The sequence below is a fragment of the Dermacentor albipictus genome, chromosome 3 (genome assembly GCF_038994185.2).
Source record: "Dermacentor albipictus isolate Rhodes 1998 colony chromosome 3, USDA_Dalb.pri_finalv2, whole genome shotgun sequence".
Classification (NCBI taxonomy): domain Eukaryota; kingdom Metazoa; phylum Arthropoda; class Arachnida; order Ixodida; family Ixodidae; genus Dermacentor; species Dermacentor albipictus.
In genome coordinates, this window is record NC_091823.1 from 63,269,922 (window position 1) to 63,288,971 (window position 19,050).

At 45.2% G+C, this 19,050-nt stretch overlaps 1 protein-coding gene across 1 annotated transcript in view; it reads left to right on the plus strand.

The window, feature by feature from the left end:
- Positions 1 to 19,050, plus strand: part of LOC135898819 (cell adhesion molecule Dscam1-like) — a 125,099-nt gene that overhangs the window by 37,432 nt on the left and 68,617 nt on the right. Inside the window, exon 4 of the mRNA XM_070536446.1 lies at positions 18,377 to 18,547. Within this exon, the coding sequence (XP_070392547.1) occupies positions 18,377 to 18,547 (171 nt within the window). The remainder of the gene's footprint in view (positions 1 to 18,376; positions 18,548 to 19,050) is intronic.

A 19,050-nucleotide genomic window follows, 5' to 3' on the forward strand; every position in this document is an offset into this window, starting at 1 on the left:
GCTCACGAATTGCAAGGAGCGCTTCTGAAGCGCAGTTTGTAGAGGCAACCGTGCTCTCCACGTGATATCGATGAGGGAACGTGAGGGAACCTGCACTGTTCCGCGTGGAACAGTGCAGGTTTTTTACTAAACGAGTAAGACCCTTTTGGGATGCACTGTGTTCACGGCGCTACCGCGTTGCGAGTTTGTCCTTTGTTTTGGGGCCAGTGAACATATTACAGAACACATTTTGAAATACAGTGTAATGTAAATATGTTTGCTCGTAAGCACTGCGATGTGATATAATGGCCAGGATAACATGTGAGGGAGAAGACAGTGTCTTTTCTGTTTTCTTTCTATTCACGTTTCTTGTACGCATGCATGCTTAGTTGAAGCCACTGAAGCCACTAGCGCAGCGCCAGCAAAAAATGAACAGTAGCGAAAAAAAACGCTTGGTAATGCAAGAAAACATATCTTGCTCTAAAGAAATACTCGGAAAAGAAGAACGAAATGCACGCTTCCTTGTAGTAAATCTGGGCAGTTGGTTTTGAATGGTGCCCACTAGTTGACTGCCTTCAGTTGCCGTATTCGCGAGCTTGCCTTTTTCTATATACGCGCGCTATGAAGACCAGAAACTTTATGTATTGACCCTTGAGCGTGCATCTCGTTGTTTTGTGCAAAGCCGGTGTGTTTTCATACCGCCCTGCTGTGCACTTTGCAGGTGCACTGCAAGAGCCTTTGTATGTAGCTTGCGATTTTGTCAGGCAAAGCTGTTTGCTATTTGTCTAGGTTCTGCACAGGGCTCGACTCTGCCGGATAGCGTGCCTTCCTTAGGATCAGCAACAAAAACATGTTTGCAAGCCAACGAACCCAAGTCCACGCGAGCAATAAAGAAAACAAAAGAAGAAAAGACAGAGAGAAAGAAAAGGAACGTTATGCCATCTTTGCCGCGACCCGCGACCAGAATGGACCAAGCGGATGTGTTTTCCCACTTTTATTTTCTTGATCTCGCTTACTGCCTGTACGTTTTCATTGCTGTTGCTTTTCGAGGCAGAAGTGGCTCGGCGCAGGAGGCTTTTCATACGGAAAAACGAGAGTGGGTGCACATTTCCGATCAATGATTTCCGGCATGTCACTTTCAGCGCGCACCGATTGGCTCAGCCGTCAAGATGGGTTGTAGCTGAAGAAAAGAAGTTCGTGGATGCACTTTCCGTCAGCGTTATTTTCACTTCACGTCCTTTGATTTGATGCGATGGAAGCATGAACTCCGTGACATCAGAGAGTTCGTGTTGTGATCGATACATGCGTCGCTTCAGGGATCACACCCGCTGGTTTTGCCCAACCACGGAGGTAATCGCACACTACTATAGTTTCATGCAAAATCGCTGAAGCAAAAACTGGAGCGAGAATTTGCATGAACCGGCTTGAGAAGGTGGGCATACATAGCACGTGAATTTGTCTAAACTTCAATTGTCTAAGTTAGAACGTGTAATATTTTTCTGTTCTTGTTGAAATCAACCTTTTCTTGTTCCTTATACTATCAAGGTTAGCGAAAATAGCTTTATCTGTTTCTGCCCAAGCAATATCGGCATCTCGGCGCAGGCATACATTAAAGAGTTGTTAATTACTATGTGCACGCTCAACGTTTTCCGTAAAATAAGTATGCTCTGAATATTACGTAAATAAGTACTGTAAACAAACGTTGGCAGAGTAAAATAAATCTGTAAAGTTCTCCAACGTGCGCCTTCAGTGAGGCCCTACCAAGTGAAATAACAGCACATCTGCTACCAGTGATACAACTGCTGAGCTGTACAATTACAGGACAGTTGGACCGCTGTCTAACAGCATCACGGGAAGGGGTAATTTTACTTTATTTTCTGTTCATTTGTTTTCTAATTTTGCACCACTTTAACGAATGTCTAACAGCATCACTTAAATAACACAATACCTGTGCCCTCCTAGTCGTGACGCAACACAAGTGGCTGGACTATCCTAACAATCAAACAGGGACGCCGATAAGCGATCCGCCACACATGTTGCGTTTATGCTTACACTACTCAACACTTGGCGAGAGAAACAAGTTTCGTGTTCCGCACTGCCTAACTGACTGCATTCAGTAGGTTAGAAATCAGTAAGCGCCAGTTAATGCCCGCAAGCCGTCGAAGTTATGATCTCACTTTTAGCAGAAGCAAAGCGCGGGAAACAGGTGACAAACAGACAGATGAGGAAATGGTACTGTGTTTCTCCGCTGTACACAGTTTGTTATGCAGCACCAAACAAGCCGAAGGATTTGCCCTCGTGAGCTCACACTCCCTTTCACTTTCTGTGCCGTCCTGTTGCGTATTTCTCGCTGTATTTACGCTGTATTTCCGAAACCTTGTGCTCGCCAACCTGTGTCAACACGCTACTGCTATCGCGTACCCGGCTCAGTCGCCGCGCGACGTGGATGTATACGCGTCCGCCAACCGCAGAAACAAGCTGCAGCTTCTGCGAGCTCACGCACGGGCGTTCGCAAATGCGAGAGATCAGCATCGGATGCTCATCAAGCTTTCTGTTTGCGCCGTCGAAGTGCGCTAACTCCCTCGTCTACGCATTACTTTCTTTCCTTTTTTTCCCCCTCTGGTCGCGATTGCATCTATCTTCGCCTCAACTGCGATGCAGCGCTCTCGCGCCAGTTTCTGGGAAGACCCACCCGAGCAAGTCAACAACAAACGCAGCGTATAGGGAGCATCTCCGTTGCAGGAACGGCGCTTCGCTCGCGTGTCATCGCAAGAAGCAAGAACAAACTCGCAAAGCCATAGGCAAGCAGCCCGCGCCGCTCGTCGAGCATTATTCTAACCGAGGAAGAGGCAACATTTGTCGCAGGTCGCCCGTTGCGTTAATATCCGTAATCAGAGAGAGGCGACGACGGCTCGTCCCCCGTGCCTGAACTCTCCTTTCGCCGGAGAATGATGCCCGCTGCCGGCCTCGTCGCCTCTATACAGTAAACGTCAGCAAAGCAGGACGGCGCCAGCGTGGCGGTGTGTGAGAACGGTATATATGAAACCGGCGGGCGAGACGACAGACAAGCAGTGGCTCGTTTGCACCCCCAACCACCCGTGCAGCTTCCCTATCCCTCCCCTCCCTCCTCGGCCTACTCCGCTCCATCTCTTAACGCTCCTTTGCTCATTCCCACCCCGACCGATTTTCCCTGTCCACTTGTCGCGCAGAAAGGGGCGGCGTTCGTCGAGAGATGCACCCTCGGCGGTTCCGTATCAGAGAGAAAAAAGAAAGAGAAGAAAAAAAAAGAAAGAAATGAAAAAAAAAAGAAAAGAAGCACCAGAGCCGATGGCAACGGGCTTCGAAGAGGCAATATACGTTCCGGGCGCCAGAATCCTTTTGTGATGGAATAGCCTTTCTTGGGCGGGAACTATGAATAATAAAAGAAAGTGAGCCACAAATTACAGGAGTGTCGGAAAAAAGCTGCCGGGCAAAGTTTCATGATTTTTCGGTCTACATTTCCCGGCTACGTGCGGAAACTGGTTTATCGTTAATCTTTAGATTGTCGTAGTGACGAGTAAGCGATAAGGGAAGACACGCAAGAAAAGATAGGAGAAGCCACGTGCTCTTTTGACCTTTATAAGCGCGAGCTTGTGCACTGATTAAGTAATTTTGTCACTACACTCTACGAACATGAACATGGTCGGCCTATATCTGACATGCTGTGACATGACGTTGTAAGCAATAATAAATTTAATCATAGCCCTACCACCACTTTTATCTACTCAGCTAGTGCACAATCTTTGCTATTATAAGGCACGCGAGGCTGAAATCTGGTGGTTGAGACGATATTGTAAAATGGAAGTAAGATCATTACTCTAACACCTACGGTGGTGTTAGTGGTGGTGGTGGTGGTGGTGGTGGTGAGTTGCAGCAACAGGTGGGTTTAGCCTGGCGACCAAGATCGGCAATTGCTCCACGCGAGCGTCTCTTATGGTATCACTGCGATGTCTTACCACATGTCCATCAAATAAGTCTCTCTTAAGAATGTGGTAAGGCGACGTGAAGTTTCCTTGCGGGCTATAACCGATCCTTCGAGTAACACAAGCTGTTGAAGGCACACATGTGGAAGGTCCTTATCTTGCAAATTTTCCGGGAGAGCGTCCCCTTCATCTTGGAATTTTGGGCACGACCACAAAAAGTGTTCGATGTCTCCTGTCCCGTCGCATTTTGTACAATTAGGAGAATTGACGAGCCCCATCTTAAATAACCATGGTGGTGTACTAGCATGTCTTGTCCTTATTCGATATAGAAGTGACGCTTCCTTTCGATGAAATCTCTTGGTTACGCGGGGCATATGTGGTGGAATCCAAAGTGACCCAAAGTGAGTTCTAATGTCAGGTACCTTAACTAGATTACTGTTTGGGGCGTTGACTTTGGGAGGATGATGGAGCGCTGTGTATGCAAGACCATCAGCTTTTTTTGTTGCCACCAATACCAAGTTGGGAGGGAGTCCAGTGAAACTTTACTGTAAAGCCTTTGTTGCCAAGTTCTTTCACGAGGGCTAGGGATTTGCGCGGGAACTTTATGGACTGTAGACCATAGTAGAGGTGCTCTAACGCGGCCTTTGAGTCCGTAAAGAGAGCCAGGTTCTGTGGAGGCAATGTTTTTAGTTTGCGCAGAGCAGCAGCTATTGCCGCGCCTTCCACAACTGTCGACGAAGTTATACAATCGAGACGGACAGAGCACGCATATCTCAGAGAGGGAATATAGAATGCAGCTGGGTAGCAATCTTCGTCTACATTGACAGAGCCATCTGTATGCTCGGAGGTGATTAACGCTTTCAGTCACAGTGTCTCTATATGAAGACGCGACTTTCTTTGTTGGCTTTTTCATCAATAAGCGAAAGAGTCCCGCAGCACACTGGTGCGGTGATTATTCAAGACACACATAGACGCAATGGACGCCATCTGATATGAAGCGGCGAAACACTACTGAAGAAAAACATGTTTGAAGACGGACGACTCCAAGTTTCACGGAATCTCTGGTTTGTCGCTGTTGAAATTTCTCTTTTACTGCAGCCTCAATCATTCAGAAGAGTTAAAAACCCCTGTTTTATGTAAATAAAGCGTTACCTTCAAATGAAGAACAGTTACTCAATACTTATGGTTCCGTTACTCAATAGCTTTGACCCTGCTTTCATCCGCGTCTCCATTGGGAGACAGCGTGACTGCCTCAATCTTTTTCCACGCCGGTGACGCGAACATATAAAACTACCAACATTTTTTGGACTTCTTGCGCAATCTAGTTAATCGTCGAAGAATTAAACTGTGTTTTGCAGTATTTCTTTTAGTTTTTAATGGTGGCAATATTCAAATGTAGTACAAATCGCGGTACGTACTGTTTCATCGTGAAAACGGTAAACTCTCACATTTCCGGACCGCCAAACGAACGAAGTCGGTCTGGCAATTATGTCGCGTCCTCGAATGGTTGTCCGGATTTGCGTGACTCCTAGTTTGATGCCATATCAATTGAATTTCGTTCGGGCGAAGCTTATCGACCCGCATAAGCAGTATACCGACTGTTGTTTTAGTATTTGAGAATCTTTGCCTGCGCTGCAATTTAGCATTGTTTCTTTTAATGCCATTCCTGAATAGCTAATTTTGAGTCATCGTCCTTGCTCTAAACTAGATGCTCTTGTGTGAGGAAGGATGCGGATGACCACTGGCCCCAGCAAGTCCAGTCGCCGTTTCCGTAGCGGTGAAAGTACGAGAAGTGTGTGGCGAAAACCCCACTGTCGGAAATGTGATGTTTTCCTGTGCATCACCCCTGAGAAGGACTGTTTCTTCGAATATGACAACCTGTGAACCCGTTGATGCGCCACTCGCACAACTTTGAATAGATAATTGCTCTCCTTTCAGTAAACTGGCAAAGTGGCAAACTAGCAAACTGGAATTATTTGAAAACCTTTCAAATAATTCTACCAATACCAACAAATGCTAAGCTCGCAATATGTAAACCCTCAACCCTCTACACCTGTACTATCCTGCGTACGTGGATGTTTGCTCGCGTGCAGACCGAGGACAGGAAGGAGGACAGACGTGGCGAAGCAGTGATGAACTCTCAGCAGCTGACACTGTAAAGAAAAGGAAATGAAAAATAAGAATAAAGAAGAGAAAAAGTAGGAGGAGTGCAAAATTATCTGCTCGCGGTTTTCTCCCAGGGCTGACTAACAATCGACAGTGGACAACCCACTAATAAACCCACTAATAAGCCCACTAATAACACCCGCTGATAACCCACTAATAAACGACAGTGAACTGTTCTTGGAAAACTCCCTTTTTTCGTTGTGACCGCGCCACGCGGAAAGGCGACGGTGTTCGCATAGGAATATCTAAGACATTTCCGTCTAAACGGATTCAAGTTTGTAGTGAACTTGAGACAGTTTGGTCCCTTGCTTAAGGTAAAAAACAAACAAATAATTATCGGAGCTTGTTATCATTCACCCGCATTTTCCTCCAGCTTTGTAAATGAATTACGTGATGTCACCAACATGTTTTTGTCGCAGTACTCCATACAACCTTTGTTCCTGCGCGGGGATTTTAATATTCCTAATCTCACATGGCACTTCGATCCACCTAGCATGAATCTATCGTCGATGCTTGCGAAAGAGCCTCTTGACATGTGTAATGTTTTTTTTCCTTTTCACAACTTGTCAAAAGACCCACCAGGAGGACAATTTCTTCCGCCAATACCCTTGATTTAATACTTACCACTCGCCCTGATCTTGCTTTCGATATAGCTTTACTGCTGGGTATGACCGATCATTCCATCTTAATGTTCGAAATCAAGTTATCGCAGCCTAAGCACAAAAACAAAAGCAAAGTTATTTGTGATTTCAAACATGCAAACTTTGACACAATCAACAGAGAATTGCGTGCGTTTATTGATACTTTTCTGACCAACTTTGAAAGTCGTAGCGTTCAAAACAACTGGAATTTGTTTATGAGCGAAGTTAAAGCCTTACTTGAAAAACATGCACCCGTTCGCTTGATAATTTCAAACAAATCGGCGCCGTCGTATAACAGCCACATAAAACGTCTATGAAACAAAAACAAGCGCGTCTACAGATCAGCGAAACGTTGTTCTTGTGGCTATCATTGGAATGCGCATAAACTGGCTTCTGATGAATACGTATCTGCACTCCGTTGCGAAAAACCGCACTTTTTGGAAAGCACTCTTCCATCCCTGCTCGCTACCGATGCTAAAAAGTTCTGGCGCGTCATAAACCCAAGCGACGACAACCCTATAAGCCTTGTGGATAATGTGGGAGACCATATAGCTTCTGAACAGTGCGCATCTGTCGTTAACGGTGTTTTTGTTTCTAACTTTTCACCAGTGACAAATGTTTCGCCACCGCTTTTGCACTGCCAATATTCCACTTTAATGTGTCTTATTACAGTAGACCCGTGTGGCGTCGAACATCTAAATAATAAATTATAAGTTTCCTCTTTCCCTGGTTGCGACGCGATCATTCCGAAGTTTTTGAAAAGCACGAGCGAGTATAGTTCCATTATACTAACAAAATTTTTTGAACAGTCACGTGACGCGGGTTCTATCCCTGCGGAGTGGAAGACAGGAAAAGGTGATTCCCCTTCACAAAACAGGCAGTAGGCACACTCCACTTAACTATGGTCCCATTTCGCTCACTAGTATCCCATGCAAACTTCTCGAGCATATCTTATTTTCTAATCTTGCTGAGTTTCTCGAATCTAATTCCTTCTTCACGCACTCGCAACATGGCTTTCGCGAAACTTATTCATGCGAAACACAGCTAACAGCGTTAACACATAAGCTACATGCCATTCTTTATCGTTCTTCTCTTCGGATTGTGCATTTCTAGATTTTTCGAAAGCGTTTGATAAAGTATGCCATAATCTGCTAATGTATAGATTGCATAAGCTTAACCTTGATCCCAAATTACCTATTTGGCTTGAGTGTTTCCTGTTGAGTAGTTCTCAGTTCGTTTCTGCTAACAGCGTTGACTCTCTCTTTAATATGGTTCAAGGCTCTGTCCTTGGACCGCTGCTATATCTAATCTATACTATTGACTTACCTTCTTATATTACATCTCACATTCACCTCTTTGCTGACGACTGCGTAATATTGTGAGAAGCAACTACTAATCATGATACAGCCACTCTTCAATCCGATCTTGATGCTATCAGTGCTCGGTGCAAAACATGGCGCATGGAATTAAACATAAGCAAATGTAAGTCAACTAGGGTATCCATGTAGTTACACTCCAGCCTATTACATCGATAACATCCCACTCGATTGCGTTTCATCCTATAAATACCTCGGTCTTCACGTCTTATCCGACCTTACCTGGAAGAAACACATTGCGAACTATCAGCCTATTATGCAACGCTAACAAATCGTTGGGTTGCCTCCGACGCAATTTTTCACGTGGGCCACAGTCTTTAAAACTGATGCTCTATAAAACACTTATCCGGCCTGAACTCGAATACGCCGCCTCTGCGTGGGATACTAGTCAAAATAATTCAATTTATTCAGTGGAAATGGTGCAGAACAATTCCACACGATACATATTCTCCAAATATAACAGGGCGGCCAGTACCACCACAATGGAGTCTAACCTACAGTTAGCACCATTAGTATCGCGACGCAAACACTTGCGGCTTTCTCTCTTTCATAAGATATACCAGCATCCCGTATAACGAAATGAGCTTCTTTCGGTACCACATTACATATCATCTCGGCTTGATCACCGACACAATGTTGGTATTCCATCTTGTGGATCCTCCTCGTCCTTATACTCATTCGTCGCACAAACAGCTGATGAGTGGAATCGCCTTCCTGTAACTTGCCTCCATGAGCGATACTAACCGTTTTAAAGCAACCTTGCACGACATTTCGTTTTGAGTAGTCTTGTTTTCTTTGTGTTCATAACTATGGTTTAAATGCTCCTCTCACTATGAATTGTGCACTCTGCTTATTAACGTTCCTTATGCGCTTTGTTTTATGTAATCTATGTACGTTGAATATGTAGTTTGAATAAATATAAAAATATTTATTTACTCTGGTTTGTTATCCGCTATTATTGTGTAATTATGCTAGTATATTTTGGTTGTTTGTTGATGCTGTTGTGCATAAGTTATGTTAAACTTATTCCCCACTCCCCTCTGTAATGCCATTGACCCCGAAGGTATAACAAATAAATAAATAAATAAATTCCGTGCTACTTCACTTGTGATTGGTTTTATTCGTATTTTCATTAATCTTGATGTTGTGGTAATATCACATGATTCTTGGCCAATCACTCACAGTGGGGTTGTGCCATTTTTGAAATTGTCATCGTCGTCGTCGTGGTGGTAATAATAATAATAATAATAATAATAATAATAATAATAATAATAATAATAATAATAATAATAATAATAATAATCGTCATTGTTGTCGTCATCATCCTCATTATCATCATCACTTGTTCAGAGGAGATTGCACGGTCGCATGTGCTGCCGATTTACTGCTCTCAAACCAGGCCAATCATCTGTATTCCCCTCGGTCAGCAGCAAGGAGGAACAAAGAGAGAGAAAAAGCAGGGATATTGACTACCCAGAAAGGCGTCTGGTTGGCTACCATAAGTTAGGGGCGGGAAACATGGAAATAGAAATGAGAGAGAGAGAGAGAGAGCAAAGAGGCGGAGAATTCGTGCAGGCACACGGACAGCGCGAAGCAGCGAAATGCGGTCGCACAGGCAAAATCGCACTCAAAAAGCCCAAAACTGCCTTCGTTGTTTTGTGGGCCGACAAGCAGTGAGGTCGATGACGCCTCAGGTGGCCTATGATAGAGCATCGGGCTATTGTTATCGCTTTTTTTCCCTCGCTTTCTTTTGTTTACGTATTTAGGTGAGCACTGGCTAGCGACATTTTATGAGCTGCCAAGCAATGGCGCCGCCCAGTGTTTTCCCGAAAGGGAAACGCTAGCGCATGCGCCTTGTTCCGGGACTAAGCGCAATTACTCATTTTCACGAGTTGCTTCTTTCAAACTATTCGTAACTGTTAAAATCCTCGAGAGACCGCGGCCTCTCGGCGTTCCAAATGGGGACGCAGTATTGATTTCTCCACGAGAGCTGGAATCGGTATAAATGAGCGCTGTCGAACCAAAGCTAGAGAAGCTCAAGCTCCAAGGGCGCGCTCCATTCGAATTGTCACCTGCAGGTCTTTTTAGAAAAAAAGAAAGAGAAGAAGTTGAGAATGAAAATAAATCAATAATTTGGAGATACGAAATCATATAGGCAGCGACAAAAAGAAAAAAGCCCGACAAAGTCCCTCCTTCCACCACCAGAAGGTCGTGAAAGGCGGTTCCCCTGTGTGGCTTACAGTTTATTTCTTTCTAAAAAAAAAAAACTTCGGTCTGGGAGGCAGGCGACGTGCTGCCGAAGAGACTCGGAACGAACGTAACGGTGCGTGGACAGACTTTCGAAGTGGAGGACTCAGTGGGGGGGAGGGAGGGGGGAGTTAAAGGAAGGGAGGCGTAAGTAAGGACATAGGCAGAGCGCCGAGGCCATGTTGCTCGCATTGAAGGCAACTTTAGAGCGTTTCTGGAGCGTAGCGTTCTCCGATGAAAAAAAAATACATATATACGAAAAGCGTGCAGAAATGAAAGGCTGCTCGCTTGCTTCACGACGACAGGGACTGAGCAAGGACCGGCTCGGCTCGACACTCAGATCGCCTTGGCTTGGCTGAGGCCGGGCTTGGCTTGCCTGTGGGCGCTATCTCCACCCGCCGCTTCGCGCCGGGCGTCGTTCATTGCACCGAGCAGAAGGCGCGCCTGGCACCGAGCTGATAAAAGCGGTTTTGATAGACGGCGCGGCTGTGGAGAGAGACCGCGCCTGTTTGAGGAAATGCTCGCTACTTGCGCGACCAACAGCGTGGGGGCTCGGCAGATATACGTCACTGTTGAAAGGAGAACTGCAGACCTGTTAATGAGGCGACGAAGGAGCTGGCCGAATTAAGTGCCTAAGTACCCGCGTTGTAAGGAAAGCTAGATTAAGTAGCGATAGGATTAAGCTGCAGTTGAAGAGATTCTCTGGGGTTAACGCGAAAATTCGCACGCGTTTGATTAGTCTCTTCAGAGTTAGAAAAGCGAGGCAACGTTTCGAAAAGAAGCTTATCTTAGATGTAATGAACGCGCTTTCAGTTTTCTTGTTGGTACAAAAATGCAGCGATGGGTCAGCGATAGGCTGTACTAGACGCAGCCTCACTTTGTGGCTAAGGGTCTGTAAGTTCGTAAGCGTGACGTGGAGACTTAGAAGAGCAGTTGGTTTAGCTGATGCAAGTAAATATTTAATAGAATGAAATTCTGCAAATGCGGAGTACAAAGATAAGGAAAATTCTGCTTTGTTTGTAAGCAGCCCCAGAATCATTGGATTAGGAATGCATAGTGAGAACATCGAATGAAAGCATTACCCACGTGTTTGTTCCTTACGCCTTCCTGTCTGCCACTTGCACTGTCTTTTGCAATCTCTTTTGCACAGTTTTTTTATATACTTCTGAAAAGCTCCTGTGGGTTGACAAGTTTACTGTCTTTACCTGCCCTTTCAGAAGCCTCCACCTAACGAACTTGTCAAGTGTAACAGCTGACACATTTTAAGCGTAAAAGACAGCTTCTTATAGATCAACTTGCCGCTTTGTAAGTTTTAAAAATAATGCGCGCAGCTTAGATATTACAGATAAACAATGTGAGGCCAGAAGACCATAGGATGTATGCGCATACACACTCTGTAAACAACATAGAGAAATGTTCTTAAGAATCTCGAGAATTACTCCACATAAAAAAAATGGCTGTGGCTTAGGTAAGGTTAAGCCCAGGATGCGAAGCATACTAGCCTTTATTTTAGTTGTTGAACCACTGTTTAGCCTGGTGAACTGCTGTTGCTTGGCTATATTTGGTTCGGCTAGACGAAGAAACAACTCATGCATTACTTCTTCGCCTTCAAGAGTGGAACGCGACAGCGTTCCCGTCGACCCGCCAAGGGGTGTAAGACAATGGGCTACAGGGCAGCGACTACGCGCCCCGCATTGGACGCGGTGAGCGTCGAGCAAAGCAGCGTTCGGCGCGGCAACGAAATGTGCGCCTGAGCAAGAGACGCACGCCTTAGAAACAGCGCGTTTCTAAGGCAACACCGCATTCACTAGAGGCGCTTTTGTACCGCTTTGAAGCGTTGTACTCGTGGCTCAGTGGTAGCGTCTCCGTCCCACACTCCGGAGACCCTGGTTCGATTCCCACCCAGCCCGTCTTGCAAGAGTTGAGCCAAAGCCACTTCTCCTCTGTCGTGACGTCACGGTGTCACGTGATTTCATGGTCACCGCCGCGCCTGAGGAGCTGGGTTGAGCCCTCGTAATATGCTTCGCATAAAATGTTTTCAAACAGAAACTTGGTAACATAGCCTGTAATATTACACGCGGTGAATTCTATTCAGTCTTGCAGCTTGTAAGCGTACAATGTATTTAATTGGATAGATTTACATAAATGTTTACGATAATGTTTGATAAATGCTTGCATAATAAGGGAATAAATGAATGCGCCGTTTCTGTAAACATGGGCTACATCGCCAAGGTTGAAGCCAAGGTCTCATATTTGTCGTGGGGTCTCGCGAAGTTTGTCCACCAGCTTATTAATTGTGCGATTGCGCTATACTTATGACGATACTTATGCTTATACTTATCATAGCGGTGCTTTTTGTGCAGAGCAGAAAACAAAATAGCAGCCGTCATTGGCTGAGTGTGACTCCACAGTTCAAAGCGACATAATTATATAACCTGCGGTTAAAAAAGATTGGCTGAAATGTATTGCGCCGAAATTCATTACGGTGCTCTTCTTTGCAATGCAGTGAGTGTTATGCGGTGCAGCTAGCATGCCTGTGTTCAGAGCTGCAAGCGCTCAAACCGTGGCCAGGAAAATGAAAACTGAAAGAAAGAAAAAGTCTACTCTGTACATGCTAATGAGAGGATGGGGCAAAAAAGAAAGTTGGCCAGTTTCACGCGGAATGCGAAGTATTGAAAGTGATAGCAAGGTTTAGGGTTGTGCTGAAGCTCTTTAGAGTTCGAGGAATACAGGGAAGCGTCATGTTGGAGCCACACAGCACGCGAGGCAACTGCCACAGCGCAACATAAACAGTGCCCTGGACGCTGCCAGGCGTCTCACAACGCTGGCGTGACGGAGGGCGCCGCACGAGCGTTGCAGGCGTCGCACGTCACTGGTGTACAGGATCAGACCGAGAAGGAAAACAAATTTGGGGACGCTTGAGCTTCGCCTTTAAGAGTGGAACGCAATAGCATTCAAAGATCCCTGACTGCTTCTCACGCTTCCCGGTAACTGCAGCTTATGTAAACCTAATGTTTTTCGGGAAAAGTTGGCGACAAACGCTATGTACGAAGGCGAGCTTTCTGGTAGAAATGCGCCCTTTTGAGTGGGCTGATCCCGGAGATTGTGCAGAGCCGCGCCAAAAATTTTCATAATTTTCAGGTTTCTGTTATTGAAAGCATATTTAGCGTCAGCGAACAAGGAAAGAAGGAAGTAGATACCACAATGCGCATTGTGGTGTCGGCTCCCTTCTCTCCTTGTTCGCTGTCGCTAAATATGCTTTCAATGTCAGTTTACGAACACGCCCATCAAAAAGCAATTTCTGTTATTCTTTCGCACTTTTATCATTTAAATCTGAGAAGATTTACCATAGAAGACATGCGTTGTCGGTATTTTGTTTCATGAGATTTGTTTGTGAGCTAACCTACTCGAAATTCGAGGAATAACTTTGTCAAGAATGCAAGACAAGGTATGAGCCACTTTAGTGATATAACGGGGGGGGGGGGGGGGTGCAATGTAACCCGCACATACTGCACGTCATATAGCAACGCGTGGCATGTACATGTACCTAAATGTATGCGGCAATTTTCGCTCACAAGGCGCCAACGCCGGTTACAACGCCGACACCGGATTTTCTGCGACACGGGGACTTTAACGCTGTTGCGTTAGTTACCGACAACGTTTGTATATGTCGAAGGGTAATGTTCCTTCCGCTGAGACCACATTTTTTGCGCTCGGACCGTTTTTTCCCTTCTTCTTTCTTTCTTTCTTTCTTTCTTTCTTTCTTTCTTTCTTTCTTTCTTTCTTTCTTTCTTTCTTTCTTTCTTTCTTTCTTTCTTTCTTTCTTTCTTTCTTTCTTTCTTTCCTTTCTTTTCTTTTATAAACCATGTAAACCACGCTGCGAGTCTGTGGAGCGCTTCTATCTCTCACACGCGCGGGCCGCGCAACGAAAGGATTTAGACTCCGCGTCGCTTCGAAATGATGCTTAGACTACGCTTAACGCATGCTGCACGTGTCCTGAGAGGTGCTCAACGTCAATGAATAGTGACCCGCAGTTATCGCCCTCGAGTTTTCTTGAGGTGGTGTCAGAAATCCTGTGTTTGTTTTCATTTCCTTTCTTTTGCCATATTTCGGCGCGCGACGTGCCGGCAAACATTTGTATGCGCATCCGCGCGAATTCATTATCACTCGGACCCACTGAAATGATACTGGGATAATCGATGGAATTATAACATATCTTGTGTTGCTTTCAAGCAATAAATATTAGTTGAAAGTCGGCGCCTGTCTGCATCCCTTGTTTGCGTTATCTGCTTGCACACTGTGTAATAAGGTAACGAACACGTGGTAATAATAACACAAATTTCAAGGCACGTGCGCAGTGACATAACAATGATGGAAGTCGCGCTACCCAAAAGCAAAACAAACCACTTACGTAAATAGCTGCAAAAAAGCTATTCACGCATAACCCAGCTATGACAGTTCTCTCATTTCTTTTTTGAGAGGGCAAGTTAGGTACCTAGCTGGTTTGTTTTGCATTTGCATAATGCTACTCCCGCCACTTTCTTCATTGCTGCCCACGTGCCTTACTATCAGCGGTCATGTGTTTATGGATTGTGAAACTGAAAACAACACATTTGGAAGTCAGTGCTCGTGTCTGTTCCTGTTATTCGTCATTTCTCTGTTTGTGCCCTCTAGTCGTATAAATATACTACAGAAAATTGTCCTCGAGTTCAACCGCTCGTGACTGAAGGTGTTGTACATGGAATTCACTATCTTTAAAGGCATTGAAGCACTTTAGTGGACCTTTATACTAGCGTTCTTTGAAGTAGCGCTGTGCTTTAATTTAAGATGACTCCTTTTTCATTAAGACACCGCAGATAGGAGGGTTTTCAGTCAATTTAAATTCCGTGTGAACTCTTTAAGCTGCGAACCAGCCGCTTTTTAGTTTTCTTGAGACCATAATTTGCATGGCGCGTAGCCGAGGCGCAGAAATCAAACAAAATAACGTAATGCCTTTGATATAGCGGATTTATATTCGCCAAATGCACAAGCACCCTTTATTTTCTTATTCTATTTTATCGCGAAGCAATAATAACTGCAGCCCAGAATAAATGCGGTAAGATAACCACCCTCACCGAGTGGCGCGCTCTTTTCTTCCGAGATTCCAATCTGCCGACGTCCCTGAACCCGATGTGGTTTTCCGGGAGAGCAATTGTCACAGCGAGGGAGGCACGTCCTGATTGCTTCTTCGTTTGCATGTTTCATCGCTTCTTTAGAAGCTCTATATCTTCCGCGACAAAATTGCGTCTTTTTTTCCTCCTCCCTTCGACCGTGCAGGTGTCGTCGCTGAGTGGGTTATTCTGAACGGTGTTTCGATGTCTGAGTACCATCCAATTCTCTGCGACCGCATTTTCCTCGTATGAACCGAAACACGTTTGCGTGGGCCGAGTAAATGGAAATGGTTGTGATTACCAGAGCCTTACAACATATAGAAGTGAAATGGTGTAGCAGGAAGCACACGTTTTCAACCTCTTCACCTGAATAGTCTGCTGACTCACCTTCTATCTATCTATCTATCTATCTATCTATCTATCTATCTATCTATCTATCTATCTATCTATCTATCTATCTATCTATCTATCTATCTATCTATCTATCTATCTATCTATCTATCTATCTATCTATCTATCTATCTATCTATCTATCTATCTATCTATCTATCTATCTATCTATCTATCTATCTATCTATCTATCTATCTATCTATCTATCTATCTATCTATCTATCTATCTATCTATCTATCTATCTATCTATCTATCTATCTATCTATCTATCTATCTGTCTGTCTGTCTGTCTGTCTGTCTGTCTGTCTGTCTGTCTGTCTGTCTGTCTGTCTGTCTGTCTGTCTGTCTGTCTGTCTGTCTGTCTGTCTGTCTGTATGTATGTATGTATGTATGTATGTATGTATGTATGTATGTATGTATGTATGTATGTATGTATGTATGTATGTATGTATGTATGTATGTATGTATGTATGTATGTATGTATGTATGTCTACAAGAAGAAGAGCAGAAGAATAAACAGGAGAATAAGCGTGGCATGTTCATGTGCGTAGATTACTGTACGTAGTTTTACTGTACGAAGTTTAACTTCTCGGAGCAGCACAGGGGCCACGAGCGACACCACCATATCAATTTTGACCACCCAGTGTACTTCAACGAACTCAGAATACAAAGTGCTCGAGCGCTACTCTATTCAGTTTCAATTAAAAAACAGTCGTCGCGGACAGGATTCGGACTTGCGGCCTCGTGCTTCGAAATAGAATGCTGGACATGGAGAACAGGCAGAAAGGCTTGACGAGTGGATCAAGTGGATAGGTTGGAAACACTTGCTTCCTCCACCACTGCGTCGGAGGTGCAAAAATTCGACGTCTCGCTGGACGCAACACACGTCCAGCTTGAAAATGCGAACAATCCGCGGGTGCGAATGAATAAAGCGATTGAAAAATAAAGTAAATAGGCCTAATGAATTTTTCGCCATTGTTTGAAGTAGTGTAAGTGAGCAATATTTAATCCCGTTGTTTCTTACAAAATAATGTAACTAAAGGCGTCGTTACACCCTTGCCGAAACTATCAAAAATCACCTGCTTAATGCCATAGCGCTCGACTCACGCTACTTGATTGCAGTAAAATGGAGCCACGTATTTTGCATAACTTTGATGACAGGAAATAATTTATCCTGTTCATATATTTAAGTTGGCCTAGTGCTCGAAATGCGAAACGAAGGTGGTTTATTCTCTCATACTCAAACAAATACTTGCCTTCAGCAGTCATCCTTCGTGTACGTTCTCTCCTCGTGAACTGCGAGTGGGCTGGCATGGAGTTGTTAAGTTGTTACCCCCCTTGCCTACACATATTTTTCACGTGGTTCAGATACAAAAACAAAGGGAGCACTAAATATAAAAAAAAACAAGAAAACAAAGCGAGGCAGACCACCGATGCAATGCCCGCTACAACACGGGCCGTACAGAGAAACTATACTCCGTCTCCTCAAGCCCGTGTAGCACAATGAAGGCTAGGGGAAGTGGCAGCCAATCAGGAGCGAGAGCCACAGAATGGAGGAGGGGCTCGCCCGTTGTGCGCTGCTAATCCTTCTGTCAACCTTCCATTCAGTCGGCGTTTGCAAGCGGCGATCAGAAGCGGACAGTAGAAGAGCCTTTCTTCCGGCTCTCTTTTCTGGTTCGCTGACGTGACGCAGCTTTCTCTGTAACGCACACAATTTATGAGGCGGAGTACAGTCGTTAGTGTCTTCAACTCGCACGATTCTTACGCCGGTATCAATACTGCTGTGACAGTTTAAGCAAACTTATCAAGGCTTGCAAGCAGTACAACTTTACGTGTATATAATGGACGCTCCGTTGTGCTTTGTTGGCACGTCAGATTTATTAGATTGTGATGCCTGTCTTTTTTTATCGCACAACTCTCCTCGATGGGCTCAAACATACCCCTCAATTTTTCCACATTGTTATAAACCTCAAAACTGATAAATATGTACGCGTGGAGTATCACGTCAGAGGCAAGCTCTTCCGGCCAACTTCTCCACTTTTCTTTTTATTAAACGCCCTTCTCTCTCTTTGCGTCTCTGCGTAGATGAGATCAGATTGTACAGAAAGGATGCATTGAAAATTGTGAGTCAAGGCAAGAAGACGTGGAAACGCTGGCTAACGAGTGACTGACTATGGCGATTTGGCCGGCGAACCTGCAAGCTCGCATGCCCTTGGCGGCGGTCAGCGGCCAGACTCAGTCATCAGTTTGGGTCGTTGTTTCGCACGGTTAAATAAATGTATTCGTTCTCTCTATCATGGTTTCTCTTTACTCCCTGAAATAGTCAAATGAAGTGACGCGTGTTTGGCGCCATTGCATTGGCGTGCAAAAGTAGTTCTGCCACCGCGGCGGCAGTGAACTGTGCTTCGTTAATTCATCAAGGATCATGTGCTCGAGATCTGGCGCTCTCTGCTTCTGTTCCAGTGCTGGCGGAGAATTTCGTGCCCGTCGTGCAGGACGTGTACGCCATACGAGGAAACGCTGCCGTCCTGCGGTGTCATCTACCGGCTGCCGTGAAGGACTACGTCACGGTGGTGTCGTGGATGCGCAGCGATGGAGTGGTGGTAGGCAGCCGCGGCAACGCTGTACAGCAGGGTATGGTCATTCGAATTCATGCATAGTGCACGCCGCTGCGGCGGGCTGCAGAATTTCGTTTTGCTCTGGCCCAAAGCTGTTACCTAATTTTTGGTATCGCCTGTGTTTCATTGCATTACATGCGCTGGTTGTGCGTGCGTGTGTGTATGCGTGCGCGCGTGTGTTCGCGGGCATGTATGCGTGTGTTTGTGTGTTTGCGTGTGTGCGTGCGAGTGCGTGTGTCGGTACGTGTGCCGGATCGCCGTAGGCGGATGCCGAAACTTGTCCCGCGTCAGCCCTACGTACCTGAACTTCTCATTGTTGACTCATCGCCACGTAAAGCAGCGTTCTATTATAAAACCAGACGACTCGTAGGACACTTCAGGGGGCACATGGCGGGAATCGGAGTCTGGCGTTCTGGGCTGTAGGCATTGGGTTTCGCTAAAGATTGAGAGACTTCTCCCTCGACCCTTCCATATAGAAGTGTACTTCTGCAACGAAGACTGGTGGAGCTGTCTATGTAC